Consider the following 15994-nt stretch of genomic DNA (forward strand, 5'->3'; position numbering starts at 1 on the left):
AAACCAAGTAGCTTGAAATATTGTTAACTGGCAAAAAGTCATGCTCTATGAAATACTTTCTCTTTAAAAGCTCATTTTTTTTATATTTCTAGTTAAGACACGTTCCTTCCCCAGTAGACAGATAAAGATACCGCAAATCGGCAGTCACAGCCTAGAAAGCTTAAAACCGGGTTCGCCCCCGCTGAGGGGCTGGCGGCTCCCAGTCCCCCTGCTGCCCGCGTGCGGGGGGCGCTGACCGCGAAGCCGCCGCTTCTCCCCGAGGCGCGGAAGAGTGTGGTTAAAGGAGACGCGCTGCGTGCAAGAGACAGTCCAGCCGCTTTTGCGTAGTCGTGTCACCGCGAGAGCCGGGCCGTGCAGCTCCCGGCTCGCCTGGCGCCAGCGCGACCCCAGGGCCCCTCGCGGGCGCTCAGCCCGTCTCTCCTAGCTCCGCACGGGCAGAAGCCGCTAAGCGCTGAGCTGCCAGAAGTGTCGTGGCTTAGGAGTCCGGGAGGCGACCGCCTCCGAGCCGCTGAAGTGTCGCGCCTCCTTCCGAAGGGTGGCTGGTCTCTGAGCGCCGCCGACAGTGAAAGTTGGCCTCTTGTACAGCTGATTTTTTGTAATAGAGACTGCTGTTTTAAAAAGAACCACAAAAAACAAGGGTCTTGCAAATGTGGGGTCCAGACCACTAGGAAAGGTAGAATATATTCCACTCACTCATGTGCCCGTAGCTGCTATTTCATTGCTTTCTTCAGCTTTTCCTCTAGATTTTATTTTGTTACGAAGTTCTTTGAAGATCGGACTATGTGGTTTAGGTCAGGTTCCGTTTTGGGCCATTCGGTAACTGCTGGCACTTTGCGCGGCCGCAGGAGGGCCTGTTCGCGGCCGACGAGTCCAGCCTAGTTCGCCATTTGAGGGAGCTCGTGTCGCAGCACCCTCGTGCCCTGGGAGCGCTCCTGCGCCTGCAGCCGTGGGAAACGGCGTCCCGGCCTTTTGCTGTTCGGTTATTCGGGCCACTGTTTGGGCTAGAACTTACCGTTAACGGGCTGCCTGTCTGCAGACCCTGCTTGGGGGCCTGCGTCTCATGTCTTTCCGGCTTTATGGATTCCTCGCGTTGGGTTTGCTTTCCAGAACTCAATGACCGCGCTCATCGTGGCAGTGAGAGGCGGCTACACCCAGTCGGTGAAGGAGATCCTGAAGCGGAACCCCAACGTGAACCTGACCGACAAGGACGGCAACACGGCCCTGATGATCGCGTCGAAGGAGGGGCACACGGAGATCGTGCAGGACCTGCTGGACGCCGGGACATACGTGAACATCCCTGACAGGGTGGGCCCGCGCGCGGGTCTTCTCGCCGACCCTGAGGGCCGCCGCCTGCTCACGGCCCGCCCTTTCAGGATGGCTCGTGCATGGCATATGTTGTTTCCAATAGGTTTCATTTCTACCTGGAGAACTAGTGAGAGCTGTGAGCTAACTGTCAGGCTAGAGCCCTTGACGTTTGTGAGGGGCCGCGCTGCTTTCAGTTTCCGTCAGTCCTAGTTGCTGAAATGTGCTGCCGGCCGTGCGGTCCCTGGCGGAGTCGCGCCTCTGACTTGGCTGGGCCTTGGCTGTTCCCAGGCTCTCGGCCCCACCTGCAGCCTTCCAGCTCCCTGGCTCTCTTCGCCCCTCCTCAGAACTGCACCTGAGTGTCTGACGGGCGCTCACGCTCCCGCAAACCCGCTGTGCTTGCTGCAGCCCGCTCTGTTCCCCTCGGTCCTCTCATCTGGTGAAGGCACCGCCGCCCTGTCGCTAGCGCCCAGATCTGCACCGGGCCGGTCTCTCCCTCCGCATCTCATTCTCTGGCTCGTTCCGCCAACGCTACCTCCTTCTCCTGTCCACTTCTTTTGTTTTCCACTGTCAACTCTCGCCCCAACGGCCATCTCCCGTTGTTATAACAACAGCATATTCAAAATAAAAAGCCCCAGGTGATCAGTTTATTAAGACCAAGACAAGTATAAGTAAGTAAACAGCTACAGTGCATTTTACTGTCTGGAACAAGGGACCTTATGTACTTGCACACGACAGGGAAGGAAACTAACTTCAAAAAATTTCAGTTTATTTTTGCATAGAAGAACTGGATGTAGGCCGGGGGTGAAGGGGGTTGTGTGTAAAAGGGCTCCCCAGTGACAGAGTGGGGAGCAGAACAGGCAGATCTACTGGAATCCACTGCTGAGGGGAGCCAGGAGAGGCCTGCTGCGCCCTGGGGCCCCTCCCTGGCCGGGGATCGCACTCAGGCCACAGCGCTGAGACTTAACCTCTGGGCCACCAGGGCGGCCCGAAACTAACTTGTAAGTGGCCTTATGGGCCAGATTTTATGGTAGACAACTGGGTCAAATTGTTTCAACTCTAAAATCCCTGTCAAACTACTGCCGGGTGCTACTGGGTTGTTGGAGTTGTCGTGAGGGTTCGCTGAGACAAAGTAGGTAACGTCTGCTGCCCTGAGCTCCCAGGCCACCCTTCAGTCTCAGCAGGTTGAAGCGGCCCGGGCCGCGCCTGCGGCGGGGTGGCGCTAACCAGCGCTGGCTGCGCCGCCCGGGCTGGCGGTAGCGCGCGGCGGGGCCTCGCGCCTCGCGGTTCTCAGCATGATGGCCAAAGCGATGGATGTCCCGTGTACGCCTGCGTCCTCGCACATGGGGCAGATGCCGCCTTTATTAGCACTACAGGACATTGTGCCAGACTCACTGCTTGTCCTCCTTCGTTCCGCTTCTACAAGGTCTGAATAGGTCCCGGCCACACAGTTTCCCTTGCTTTCTAGAACACCCTGCTGGTTGCTGCCTGCGGGTCTGTCTGGAGTACTGGTCTTTGCATTGCCGTGGCTGCTGGCTGCTCCTTGTCACTCCCATCTCAGCTCGCAGTGGCTGCCTCAGGGGCTTCTGCGCCCGGCCCGCCGTGGCTGGCTACCCCGGCACGTCACTGTGTTTCGGCATACACACATCGCCTTTGCCTCTAGACTCGTTTTCCCAGAGCTGAGGTGAGGTCCGTCTTGCGTCCCAGCGCTGGGACCGTGCCTGGCACGTAGCAAGCAGTTTACTGCCCATTCATTTACTCGTCTGGACCGTGTTACCATTAACCTCATCTCAGGGGAAATTTGTTTCCCTCGGTTCATTCTGCTTTGAAGGTATTAGCCGAGACGCTACCCAGGGGTGCTAGACTTAGTAGTCCTCAAGGACCTGCGTCTTGATGTCTCGTCTGTTGGGGCCCAACAGGGGGCAACACTCGTGGATGTACCCAGCCAAGTCCTTGCAGCTGATTTGTACTTCAGCAGTAGATAAAAAAAAATTTATGCCCATTGCCAAAATGCCCCTTGGCGGTGTTTGAAGTAGGGGGAAGATACAATTGACAGGGAGTTGTTGGGTGAGGGTAATTTCGGGGCAAAGGGAGGCCCTGTGAGTGACTTCGCCTTCGTCTCATGCTGGGACCGAGTCGGTCTCGGCCACTAGCCGCGCTGCCACTGGTGCGTGGATGCCGGCCTGGCTGCCCCCCCCCCCGTCCCCTTGGTTGTGGGGAGAGCCCCGCTACGGCTCTGACGCTACGACCCCCCTCTCCCGAGCCTGTCCTCCTCAGCACTTTCCCAAGATTGTGTGGTGTGGCTTCCAAATGTTCACCTAGTTCTTTGTCAACCGCACTGCCACTTTATTTCCTTTGTGTGCGGAGGTGGCCTCCAGAGCCATCACTTCGTGTTCTGCGTGTGTTCTGCGATTCCAGAGTGAAAGCCCTTTGTCTCTTACTCCAGGGCTAGTCATAGCAAGCTCTAATACTAACTAACCTTTTATTAAATTCTTTGTCCGAGAAATATGCAGAGACGACCTGTTGGTAAATGACCAGACGTCAACAGGGCACTGTCAGTTCTCACCAGACCCTGTGTTTTGTCTCCTTAGAGCGGGGACACCGTCCTGATTGGCGCCGTCAGAGGCGGTCATGTGGAAATCGTCCGTGCCCTGCTTCAGAAATACGCTGACATAGACATCAGAGGACAGGTACTGCGCCATGCAGGGAGTTTGGTTGTGTGCCGCGTGGAGCCGGCCAGGTCGTTCTCCCGCCTGGGGCGGAGATGAGCTAGGGAACACCAGTGCATTTCGTGGGCGCCTGGGTTGTTAAAATTTGAAGTCCTGTTACGGAATTTCTGTATTCATGTCAGGTTTATAGCACTAAACTGAAAGTCGCCCATGTTTTTAAAATGCCCCCGTCTGCTGTGGACATAAACTCGCTCGTGAGTGAGCAGCTGACAGCTTAGGCTGCCTCGACGGTGGCCCTCTGTACGGGACTCACTCGTTCTGGTCAGTGTTTTCCTGCCTCCGGCTGTACCTTGTTCGCCTTGTTCGCGTATCTCATCCTTCGTTTTCCCCATTTCGCTCGCCTGTCCCGTGACTACTGCAGCAGTCGTAACTCAGCTGTGTCGGTAATTTGAAAGTGTCTTGAAGGTTATGAATACAGCCACTATTTCAAGAAATTTAGATTGAAAAGAGTCTGTGCTGGCTGCTGCCCCATTTTGCTTTTGAACCATCCAGGTGTCCACTCAGTTTTCCCAGTGTGCCGCCCGGGGCCTGTGCCTGGTCGGCGGGTGGGTGGGCCCCGTGCTGCCCTGGGGGTGGTGCCCGGGCCGCCTTCGAGGGGACTCGCTCACAGTGAATCGAGGCTTGAACAGGATCCTCCCTTTCCCCAGGGCGCTGCCTGCTGGTGAGATCCGTGAGTGGTTTCTGACGATTGTTGCTGCGGAGTTCCATGTGGACAGCAGCAGCTTTAACATTGTACCTTAGAGGAAGTGATCGTTGCTTTTCTGTTATGCAGGACAACAAGACCGCTCTGTACTGGGCAGTGGAGAAAGGAAACGCAGCGATGGTGCGAGACATCCTGCAGTGCAACCCCGACACGGAGATCTGCACCAAGGTGGGGCGCCAGACGCGTCTCGGGGCTCTCGGCCGCCCTGGTTGCTAGTAGGGTCACGCCGGCCTCGCCCTAACGTCTGTGTTAAAGCGGGCGACCCGGAGCTGCCTGTGTATGTCATTTGTTAATTCGGTTTTGTGCCTTCAGGAAATTCAGTATCAAGCCTTAGTTGTGGGCAGATGATCTCCCCGGGCTCTTGCTATGGCCCTTTGTCCAAAACGTCCGTTTTCTGTGAAAAGACCCTTAAGAGTGGTTATTGGCTCTCCAGTCAGCCACTGCATGAGACTCAGTGATTGTGTCTGGCCTGAAGTGGACTAGTTTTCCATGGGGAGATATTCCAAGTCTGGACGGCACTTCAGAGACCCTGATGAACACCGCGAACCACAGTTGCCCACTGGACACCTGGCCCAGCCTCTCCGCCTGGCGCAGCCCTCACGTCGGGCGGCGGGGTCCCGGGGGTCCCGGGGGTCCCGGGAGCCCTCGTCTGCAGGCGGCTGCTTGGCCGTTTCTGTTCCTTTCGCGCCGCGGGCTGCCACTGTCCCTCTGCGGCTCCTGCTGGCTCTCCTGCTTCTTAGTTCAGTGTGACCCGCGGGCTCCCTGTCTCCTCACGTCGATGTTGAGCGCACTCGCAGGCTCCTGAGGTTTCCCAGGGTGCACTGCCGGCCACGCTGGGTCCTTGGTCACTCGTGGGCCCTCGGTGCACAGAACTGAGCGCAGCAGCTGTCCACTTCTGGACGTCTGGACCCAGCTTTTCTAGACCCGGGCTGGGCTGCAGCTGGGTGGTGCCCCAGAGGCAGCAGGGGAGGGGCCTGAGCCAGGGGCCAGCAAGTAGCTGGGTGCGCAGCCTCGGCTGAGTGACGGACGAGGACTGGTGTGAAGCACTGGGCGGCCAGAAAAGGCAGCGCTTTTCCTTCTGGGTTTTAAGACTCTGTTTGCTTGTGAATATTTTCACCTTAGACTGGTCCCAGAATTGGTTGTCTAAACTGCCCCATGCATTTTTATGACGTTAAGCCTGTGGGAGTCATTGACTGCTGCCTTCTGATCTGCCCGCAGGACGGTGAGACGCCGCTCATAAAGGCCACCAAGATGAGGAATATTGAAGTGGTCGAGCTGCTGCTAGATAAAGGCGCGAAGGTCTCTGCCATAGATAAGGTACAGCAGCGGAGAGGAGTCAGCTGGGTTGCACGGCTCTGGTTCTGTTTCCCGGAGGGAGAGATTGTTTGTGGTGACTTTTTATGTGTGGGGCGGACATTTCCCGGACGGTTCTCCTTCGTGCTGAGGACCGGGCACACCGAGTCCCTGCTGCAGGGACTCCGGCTCCTTCTGGTGTCGTTCTGGGGCGGGGCTGCCAGTCGCCACGCCGGGGAGGCGGGCCCGGGGCCGGCGCGTGTGCAGAGAGCGGGGCGAGTGCCCGGGCCGGGGCCTCAGAGCGGGCTGGCGTTTGTGCTTCACTAGCAGGAGAGGAAGTGCTGCCATGTCTTCACCGCCCTCCTTTGAAAGGAATTTCCGTCTTTCTGAACTAAATTTAAATTGCTCAATAGCTCACCTAGAACTGATTCTTGGTTTCAGTTTGTTTTCACTTTAAATCGGCTCCTTGCTTTCCAGCCGATTCCCCGGGAAGGCGGGTCACTCACATACAAAGCGAAAACTTGCGCAGCTCTTTCCCTGCGAGCCTTTCGCGGCTCCCGCTCAGGCAGGCCTGGTGTCATTGCGTGTTGCTCGTCTGGCCAGTTCACGCGGAACAGGGGCTCATTCACGCACCACATACCCCAGGGGAGGCCAGGCGTGGAGATCCAAATGTGTAGAAGTCTTGACCCGGCTCTTCAAGGGAGGGTCGGAGTGAGGTGGTCAGACTCCCCCTGGCCGCCGCCGCTGCTTATCCGCAGCGTGTTGACGGGTGACTGCATGTCTTTCCGGAAGTTTTGTTAGGTGGCAGAAGTACCCGTGATGCTATTTTTGCCTTCTCACGGGTTGGGAGGTGAGAAATGGGGTTGAGCTGAGGAAATAAGACGAGACCCAGCTTAGATGTGTTTGGCTCAAGGGCTGAAGAGGCATCGGAGGCAGAGGCCAGTAGACCCAGGGGGCGTGAGGCGAGGCTGAGGTGAGGGGCGAGAGCCGCCGCGGCCTGGGCAGTCGGCCACCGCGAGAGCCTTTGCGACGACGAGGCTGCAGCTTCCCTTCTCCCCGGCTGTGTCCTGCGAGTTTCCTAACTGCGCTTATCTTCTGCCTCCCTCCCGCTGCACTGGCAGCGTCCGAGGCTTGTCCCTCGGGACGTCCCCCAGTGAGTGCCTCATGGCTCGGAACCCCACTCGCCCTTGTGTCATGTTTAGAGGTTCAGGCTGTAGGAAGAGAACGTAGAAAGGGAAGAAACGGACCCGAGGAAGAAGAGGAAAGTCAAGATCAACACAAGGTCCTAGAAACTGCGCAGGACTGTGCGGGCCACTTCATTTTGAGCTAGAGAGAGAGAGCGGTGAGATGAGGAGCGGGGTGAGTCGCTAGTCTGGCCCACGTGGCTTCCCGCAAGGGCGTGCGGAGTGAATTGACAGGACCGGCGGAAGCGTTTTTCCTTTCTTACACTCTCTTTAGTGTCAGAGATAACACCACGTGACGGGGCCTACCACAGGGAGATGGCAGGTTGGCATTAGGGACGGCGCGGCGGGCTGTGGGCCCAGGGCGGCCACTCTCCGTGCATGAGAGCGGGAGGCTCGGCGTGGCAGTGGCAGGCGACAGGGGCCGAGCGCCGGTGGGCTCACTCGTGTGGGATGGGCTCTCAGCCCGGGCCCGCAGCCCTGCAGACACGGGGAAGGAAGACTGTGGGTTGGGGCAGGCGGCAGCGTAGGCCAGCCGTACTGGCCGGTGGAGGCCACTAACCTGCGATGGAGGGCCTGGGCCGGGGAGCCGCCAGGAGTCCGCTGCTGTCTCGGTGATGTGGGCAGCGGGGAAGAGCCACCTCCCACCAGACGCTGGACGATGTGTCAGGAAGAGCTGGGCCAGGGATGAGACGAAGAAACTATGGGGCAGGGAAAGGTAGACATCGTGTCCTGCGGGTCCTCCACGTGAAAAATAGGGCGGTTTCTGACTTTCTCCAGTTGTTGCTCTCTCGCGTGAGCGCTCAAGCTTCCCGCCTCTCTCTCATAGAAAGGCGACACCCCGCTGCACATCGCTATTCGTGGGAGGAGCCGGAAACTGGCGGAACTTCTTCTACGAAATCCCAAAGATGGCCGGTTACTGTACAGGCCCAACAAGGCGGGCGAGACCCCCTACAACATCGACTGCAGCCACCAGAAAAGCATCTTGACGCAGATATTCGGAGCCAGTAAGTGCTGGGCCGCGTTCCTGATCAAGCTCTCGACCTGCGGAGGTTCTTTAACGTCGGCGTTTCTCGGGGTGCATGTGACGGAAGCTGTCCTCCGCGGCCTGCCCCTTGCTAACGGGGTGTGGGCGCTCTGCTTGCAGGACACCTGTCGCCCACCGAGACCGACGGCGACATGCTGGGCTACGACCTGTACAGCAGCGCGCTGGCGGACATCCTCAGCGAGCCCACCATGCAGCCGCCCATCTGCGTGGGGCTGTACGCGCAGTGGGGGAGCGGGAAGTCCTTCCTGCTCAAGAAGCTGGAAGGTGAGGGCGCAGCCGCACGACGGTGCGCAGAGGACGCGCGTATCTGGGGGTCCAGGCGGACCCTGCGCCCTTGCGTGCAAGCTGGCCTGGTTGCTGACCGGCGGCGTGTCGCGTGAGCGCTTTCTGCAGCCCGACCCAGCCCTGCCGCGCCGTCGCGTGCCTCACCGCCTGGGCGGCAGCTCGCTGCAGCCATCGTGACCGTCCCCCCGGCCCCGGCGCGGTGGGTGTGCACCGAGCCGCCCGCCCTGGCTCTGCGTTCTGTGCTGCAGTCACGGAGACGCTGGGTTTAGGGCAGACGGAGACTTTCTGGGGGTGGGGGGAGGGCGCCTCTCATCAGGCCGTCCTGGTTAGCCTGCGGCTCCAGCCCACACGCGCACCCTGTGCTTGGCAAAATCCCGCACACTTTCCAAGGCCAGGTTTCAGTGGCGCCTGGGAAAATTTTTCCAAGTTTCTAGAAAGAGTGTGCTTGGGGCTGCACTGGACTCAGTACACACACCCCTAATTCTCAGTGTGACTGGAAGAGGCCCCGGTGAGGAAATGGTAGCCAGAGAGGAAGGTGGTGACAGGGAGCTTGAAGAGACAGAGCAAAGTAATGATTTCTAGTCTTTTTTTTTTTTTTAAAGATTTATTTATTTATGCACACAGAACTGGGGTACAGGCCAGAGGTGCAGGGGGTGAGCGGACTCACCAGAGACAGCGTGGGGAGCAGAAAGGGCCGACTGAAGGAGTCCACTGCTGAGCTGAAGCGGCTGCTGCCAGCTTCAATGCTGCCCTTTAACCCCTGCGCCACCAGGGAGGGCCTGATGCCTGGTTTTATGTGTGGAAATAATACTTCCCGTGTCTAATACAAGCTGTGGAAGAGAAATCCCCACAGTCCTGACCTTGGAATACGTGACAAGGGTTTTGTGTTTCCTCAGTATGAACTGGAGGCAGTAGGAGAGGGCAGAGTTCACTAGGGACTGAGGTTTCTGTGCTTGTCACAGGGAACATCCGACGGGCCAAGGAGCGCCTTCTGCGTAGGGAGTCAGTCATGCCCCTGCGTGTCCGTGTGGAAGGCGTGAACATTCGCTGGGATTTTCGAGTTAAAACAGGAGTAAGGTCTTGCTCGCCTGTAAATATTTCTCTTTCAGATGAGATGAAGACTTTTGCGGGGCAACAGATTGAGCCCCTTTTCCAGTTCTCGTGGCTCATGGTGTTCCTGACCCTGCTGCTGTGCGGAGGGCTGGGGCTGCTGTTCGCCTTCGCCGTGGACCCGAATCTCGGGATCGCCGTGTCCCTGAGCGTCCTGGCTCTCCTGTACATCTTCTTCAGTAAGCCTCTGCTGCCGCCCGTCCCCAAAGGAGAAAATGTCAAGACTCAGGGTTTGACTTCAGCTGTTACCTCTGCCCTCCGCAGAAGCCGCAGCGGTTTTCATCCTTGGGCAGAGCATTATCCGTGGCCTGACGAGCGCCGGCCAGGGGCTTTAAACACTGGCGCTTTCTTACCGTGTTTCCCGTTTGTGCACTCACCAGTGGTTGAGTGCGTTTGGAAACCGCTCCGCGGCGCCGTCTCTGGCAGCTCTTGAGCACTTGGGGTCACGACTGTAGTTTTTACTTATCAGGAAGCAAAGTGAAAAATAAAATGCATTGCACTCTTGGATTCTTGTCAGAAAGGAACAGACCTACCTCTGGGGGAGCTCGCACTTCAGCGGCTGGAAATCGTGATAAGCACAGAGCCTTTCCCGGTTGGGTCTAGCTACGGGGGCGTTTCTACCTAAGTCATTCCCTCCTGAGTGCTTCTTATGTCATACGATAGCCGGTTTTCTTTCCTTTCCTCACATCCCTCCTGTATATTAGCTGAGGAATCTGTGATTCATGGAGGAGCTCTCGAAGGAGCAGTTGGGAATAGTCAGGAACCATGGAAGCTGTGTACGCCCGCGTCATTACGTGACGCTTGACTCTTGGGAGCAGAGACCCCGCTGACTAACGCTCTCGGGCACTTTGCACTGTGAATTTCAGTTGTCATTTACTTCGGGGGCCGGCGGGAAGGAGAGAGCTGGAACTGGGCCTGGGTGCTCAGCACGAGGCTGGCGAGACACATCGGCTACTTGGAGCTTCTGCTCAGACTGATGTTTGTGAACCCGCCCGAGCTGCCGGAGCAGACCACGAAAGCGCTGCCTGTGAGGTGAGGTGGCCCTCTGAGAGACGCTCTGTAGCAAGATGAAGCAAGCGTGAACAGTGTCGGATGCGTCATTTCTCAGCATTCGTGCCAAAAGCGTTGGTTCTAGCAACTCTTGATGAAAATTAAACAAAGATGTCCTGTCAGATCCATTTGGGAAACATTTCATATTCTGTTTCCCGTGCGCTCTTAAGGAGCAGAGACTTCCCTCTAGAGAGCCGTTGGCTTACCTGCCACTCACCAGGTTTTGTTTAGCATGACCCCTGCCCCATGCACCTGCTGGCGGCCCCACACTCTGAAGAGCACTGGCTCCTGGGCGGGCCCAGGGCCGCGGGCCTCGGCACGTCTTGGGGCACTCGGGCCTCCAAGCTGCTCTTTCCTTATTTGGACCGCCGAAGATACTGTTCCTCTCCAGTAGGGAGTGTCTGACAAAGCCCCTTAGAACAGGCAAGTGCGTGGTGGAGGGCTTGAGGGGCAGTGAGATGAAAGGGAAAAAGCCAAGTTAGGAGCAAAAGGAATTCATAGGAATTCGCAGAATAGGGCCTCCCTGGTGGCGCAGCTGGCCGCGGCTGCTTTAACAGGAGTCCGATGCCCCGTGGTCCGAGGGCCCGGCAGCCCCCTCATGTCCCGCCCGCTGCTCCCTCAACAGTGGACTTCGTCCACCGGCCTGTTCTGCTCCCCGCTCTGTCTCTGGGGAGTCACCTCTGGCCTGTACCCCAGGTCTGCATGCATACATAAATAAATGTCTAAAAAAAAGAATTAGCAGAATAAATGTAGACTGAAAATTAAGAATTTAAAAATTGTAGATAAAAAATAGATAACTTAAGGTGAAGACAAATAAACCAAGCCAGAGAAAACATCAAAAAACTTAAAATGAAAACAGTAGAATGAAATATGCTTATGGAAAATAAGAACAGGCCTAAGTCAGCGAGCAGGGAAGCTGGAGCCACCGATGAGCCCTCCGAGGCTGCCATGTGGCCGGGAGTGGTGTGGCCGGGTGGCGGTGCGGCAGCAACCCGGGCTGTGTTTTGAAAGCGAGTCTGAGCTTCTGCTCTGAGAGCTTAATTTTCAGAGGGGCAGAGAGAAAGGAAACGCAGAAGCAAGCCTCCAGAGAGTCAAAATGCAAATAATTCAGTTAATTTAAAAGAGCAACCTCTTGGTTGTTTTAGAAACCCCTGGGTTTCTAGCAGATGTGAAAGCTGTTACTGGAACACCCCAAAGGAGCTTCCAAGCTGAGCCCACGCCTAGAGCCTGCAGGGAATACTTCCTCGGGGCCTCAGCTCCTCCTCGGGGCTTCGAGAACTTTCTCTGTTGGCTTTTGCGCCTCCTGACCTGGGTGACACCTGTTTCCGAGGGGCGCTGCGCTGAGACCTCGTGTCATACCTCGTCTGAGCGCTGCTCAGCTTCTTCGTCCTTCAGCCTCTGGTCAGGGTTTCTCGCGCGTAGCTCTGCCCCACTTAGCTCTAGGTATTGTCTTTTCCTTTTTATTGTTTTTTAATTTGTTTATTTATGCAGCCAAGAACGGGGGTATAGGCCCGAAGTGCCGGGGGGGGGGTTAAGAGGAGTCCCCAGAGACAGAGTGGGGAGCAGAACAGGCGATCCACCGAGACCCCCTGCTGAGGGGGCAGCGGGGAGGGAGGAGAGGCCTGGCCGGGATGGAACTCCCACCGCAGTGGCGGAGGAAGCGTCACAGGGCTGCGCCCTCAGCCCCTTGCGCCTCCAGGGAGGGCCCAGTTACCGTCTTTTCCTAAGGACGCTATGAAGATGCCTAGTCACAAGTTCTAGTCCCTCTGAATTTTAAAACAATAACTTGAAAGGGACATACAGCAACTCTGAAGGAGGCCGGGGTGATGAATGCGGAGCGTACGTCCTTAGCTGGTGAGTAACGGCTCCCCCCCCCCCCCCAAGGTTTTTGTTCACAGACTACAACAGGCTGTCTAGCGTCGGCGGGGAGACGTCGATGGCCGAAATGATCGCCACCCTCTCGGATGCTTGTGAACGAGAGTTTGGCTTCTTGGCAACCAGGCTATTCCGAGTGTTCAAGACGGAAGATACGCAGGGTAGGACCGCGGGGTGCGCGGTGGGCTGAGGATGGGCGGGAGCCCGGCTCAGAGGCCTGGCTGCGACGCAACGGCCAGCGCTTCCTAAACGCTCGCTGTGAGGCAACTGGTAAAACCAGCTCTCGTGTCCCAGGGAAAAAGAAATGGAAGAAAACGTGTTGTCTCCCGTCCTTTGTGATCTTCCTGTTCGTCTTCGGCTGCATCATCGCGGGGGTCACGCTCCTGGCTATCTTCAGAGTGGACCCGAAGCACCTGACCGTCAACGCTGTCCTCATAGCGATCGCCTCCGTGGTGGGCCTGGCCTTCGTGCTCAACTGTCGGACGTGGTGGCAGGTGCTGGACTCGCTCCTGAATTCGCAGAGGAAACGCCTCCACAGCGCCGCCTCCAAGCTGCACAAGCTCAAAAGCGAAGGCTTCATGAAGGTGAGTGCGCGGCCGGGAAGGGGTTGCGGGCCGAGCCGCTGCAGGGCCCTCGGGGCGCGCTGCGGGCGGCGGCAGCCCCTGGCGGAAATGGCCATTCATAGCGGAAAGCTGACACGTGCCCACTTGCATGAAGCGGACGTGACAAAGGCAGGCCGAGGGGTGAGCCGCTCGCTGCCCAGGAGGCAGCCGCTAGCACCTGGTGGAATGTGCACACTGGGCGGCCAGAACACGAGCGCGGCTGCGCTCTTAGCGCCACGGGCAGTCGCGTGGGGCCGGCGGCCGGTGGGGGTGTGGTGAGCCCGAGGCCTTTGGCGGTCAGCACATGTCCTTCAGCCCAGTTTGTTCTCCAAACCAGAGGCGACGCTGCCCGTAGGCTGAGCTGCTGCAGCTGCCTGAAGTCTCCGGGGAGCGGTGGCGCCTCAGGCAGGTTTAGGTGGCGCCGCTGGCTTTGGGATTCTTCCCTCCTGGCAGGTGGCCTTCTGTGGACTAAGAACCGTCTGACCTCACCTCATCGCCATCTCCTGCCTTGCACAGGTTCTGAAGTGCGAGGCGGAACTGATGGCCAGGATGGCAAAGACCATTGACAGCTTCACTCAGAATCAGACAAGGCTGGTGGTCATCATCGACGGACTGGATGCCTGCGAGCAGGACCGCGTGCTCCAGATGCTGGACACGGTACGTCCTGTCCGGAAGCGAACGGCCGCAGGGGGCAATTGAGCGGAGTGGCTTTCAGAATGACCCAAGTGAGTTAGGCTGGAACTTGCTTCTGTGGCGGTCCTGTGGGGAAGGTGCTGTGAAGCCGCCGCCCTTATCAGAAACAGCAAGTGTGTTACCACGAGCACTTGTGCGCGCTTGTAGCTTAGTGCAGTGCAAGGACAAAGCCCAGATGCAGCAGCTCCGGAACCTGAAGGCGTTTTGCGCTAGAGTCAGAGGTGAATGTGGGGGACCAGCGGGGCTGATTCCACGTCGCTCTTGGGGAGGCGTAGTGGGGGGGCGTGCAGAGAGAGACGCCTGGCCTCAGGCTCGAGGACGGGCCTCCCCCAGGTGTGCCCGTCTCACCCCTCACGAGTGTCTGCAAATAGGTGTTTCAGTTGTTCTCTTGGTAGGCTTATGACTGTGAGGTGCTGACAGAGCAGACTGCGATGCCAGTGAAGTTTGCTTTCACATAGAATATGATACTTTGATGAAAAGCTGTCTTAGCAATACAGTTGCCAAAGGAGAGTAGATTCTGAGGCCTTGTGAACGCTCTGGACCATTAAAATTGGACCTGTGGTCTCCTCTGCCGCAGGTCCGAGTGCTGTTTTCCAAAGGCCCGTTCATCGCCATTTTCGCAAGTGACCCGCACATCATCATCAAGGCGATAAACCAGAACCTCAACAGCGTGCTCCGGGACTCCAACATCAACGGGCACGACTACATGCGCAACATCGTGCACCTGCCCGTGTTCCTCAACAGCCGGGGGCTGAGCAACGCCAGGAAGTTCCTCGTCACGTCAGCCACGAACGGGGACATCCCGTGCTCGGATGCTGCAGGTACAGCTCCCGCTCTCGGGTCGTTGGGGTTTGGAGTGGCCTAGGAGTGTTTATGGTGACACGCCCCTAACTCCAAGAGCTGTTATCTCACGTCCTTTGGATAATCATACGACAGAAGCCTCGTGCCAAAGGTGCTCTCTGGGACGTTCTTTCAGGGCTACAGGAAGATGCTGACAGGAGAGTGTCACAGAACAGCCTTGGAGAGATGACAAAACTCGGGAGCAAGACAGCCCTCAATAGACGGGTACAGTGGCCTTGTTCGGAGGCAGCTCAGCTGCTGCCGTCTGGGCAGAACTAAGGCGCCACCGCGTGAACGAGGGGCCGGAGTCACGCTCATTGCGCTTCCTTTCCGCCTCGGAGGCTGTCAGGAGCGCCAGCTGCCCCAACCGGGAACAGGCGTAGGCAGCGCCTCCCCCGACCCCGGCCAGGCGGCCTCCTCTCCTGATGGTCCCCCTCCGTAAGGCATGTGAGGGGTGTCTGTGCCTGCCTACAGGCTCCGTGCACCCCCACACCTTGTGTGCTCAGACACTGTAGCTGTCTCTGTCTGCCCGTAAAGGTGTTTCTGGGCGGGAAGTTGGCCCTTGCAGGTGGGCGGGGCTACTCTGCCCACTGGGTAGGGCGGGGTGGGCGGGATGGGCAGGGCTACTCTGCCCACTGGGGTGGGCAGCTTTGGCATTGCTCCCACATGTGCCACCATCAAACCTGGACATTTTACATTTAAAAAACGTGTCCTCAGTGACATGCTGACGTCTCCACGTGAGCAGGGGTGCAAAGCTAAACAAGGGCTGCAGCTGCCAGCTCTAAATTTAAGGGGGGCTTGCCATTCTGCACCCCCTCCTGGAGTCTGGGCTCGGCTCCCCTGCTCCCCTCCCGACTACAGGAGCTCACACCTTCTCCACTGACGGATGGGCGCCCTGTCCTCCCCGGGGCCTGCCGCTGGGAACAGGTGGAGGAGCTGTGACGCCCGCTGTAAAATGACCAAAACCACAATACTGGGCCCTTAGACAAGCGGTCACTCGCGGTATCATTCCAGGCTCCTGTACACACCCACTGGGATTTTCTTAACACAGTTCTGCTCGCTCTGTCTGCCAGGCGGCAAGCTGGCTTAGCCACGGCTCTCAGGCCGCTGCCCCACGGCCTTTGCCGCAGGGCTTCTAGTTTGCCCCTTTTGCGTTCTGCAGAGGCTCAGCCTCCGGGAACGGGAGCCACACATCTTACACGGTGTCAGGTTCCTCTCTGGCGAGAAGCAAATGCCCCTTCACTCCTGAAAAACACTCGGGCCGGGCCGCCCGCTCACGGCCG

General features: G+C 57.9%; 1 protein-coding gene across 1 annotated transcript in view; it reads left to right on the forward strand.

Annotated features, from left to right (window-relative positions):
• KIDINS220 (kinase D-interacting substrate, 220kDa) overlaps positions 1–15994 on the forward strand; it is a 65628-nt gene that overhangs the window by 16085 nt on the left and 33549 nt on the right. The window contains exons 7-19 of the mRNA XM_012727372.1: positions 1108–1305; positions 3894–3992; positions 4804–4902; positions 5953–6051; positions 8038–8215; positions 8356–8520; positions 9651–9830; positions 10518–10683; positions 12586–12737; positions 12871–13160; positions 13695–13835; positions 14449–14692; positions 14848–14988. Coding sequence (XP_012582826.1) covers positions 1108–1305; positions 3894–3992; positions 4804–4902; positions 5953–6051; positions 8038–8215; positions 8356–8520; positions 9651–9830; positions 10518–10683; positions 12586–12737; positions 12871–13160; positions 13695–13835; positions 14449–14692; positions 14848–14988 — 2152 coding nt within the window. The remainder of the gene's footprint in view (positions 1–1107; positions 1306–3893; positions 3993–4803; positions 4903–5952; positions 6052–8037; positions 8216–8355; positions 8521–9650; positions 9831–10517; positions 10684–12585; positions 12738–12870; positions 13161–13694; positions 13836–14448; positions 14693–14847; positions 14989–15994) is intronic.

Source organism: Condylura cristata, unplaced genomic scaffold, assembly GCF_000260355.1.
Source record: "Condylura cristata isolate star-nosed mole 26May11 unplaced genomic scaffold, ConCri1.0 scaffold00020, whole genome shotgun sequence".
NCBI lineage: Eukaryota > Metazoa > Chordata > Mammalia > Eulipotyphla > Talpidae > Condylura > Condylura cristata.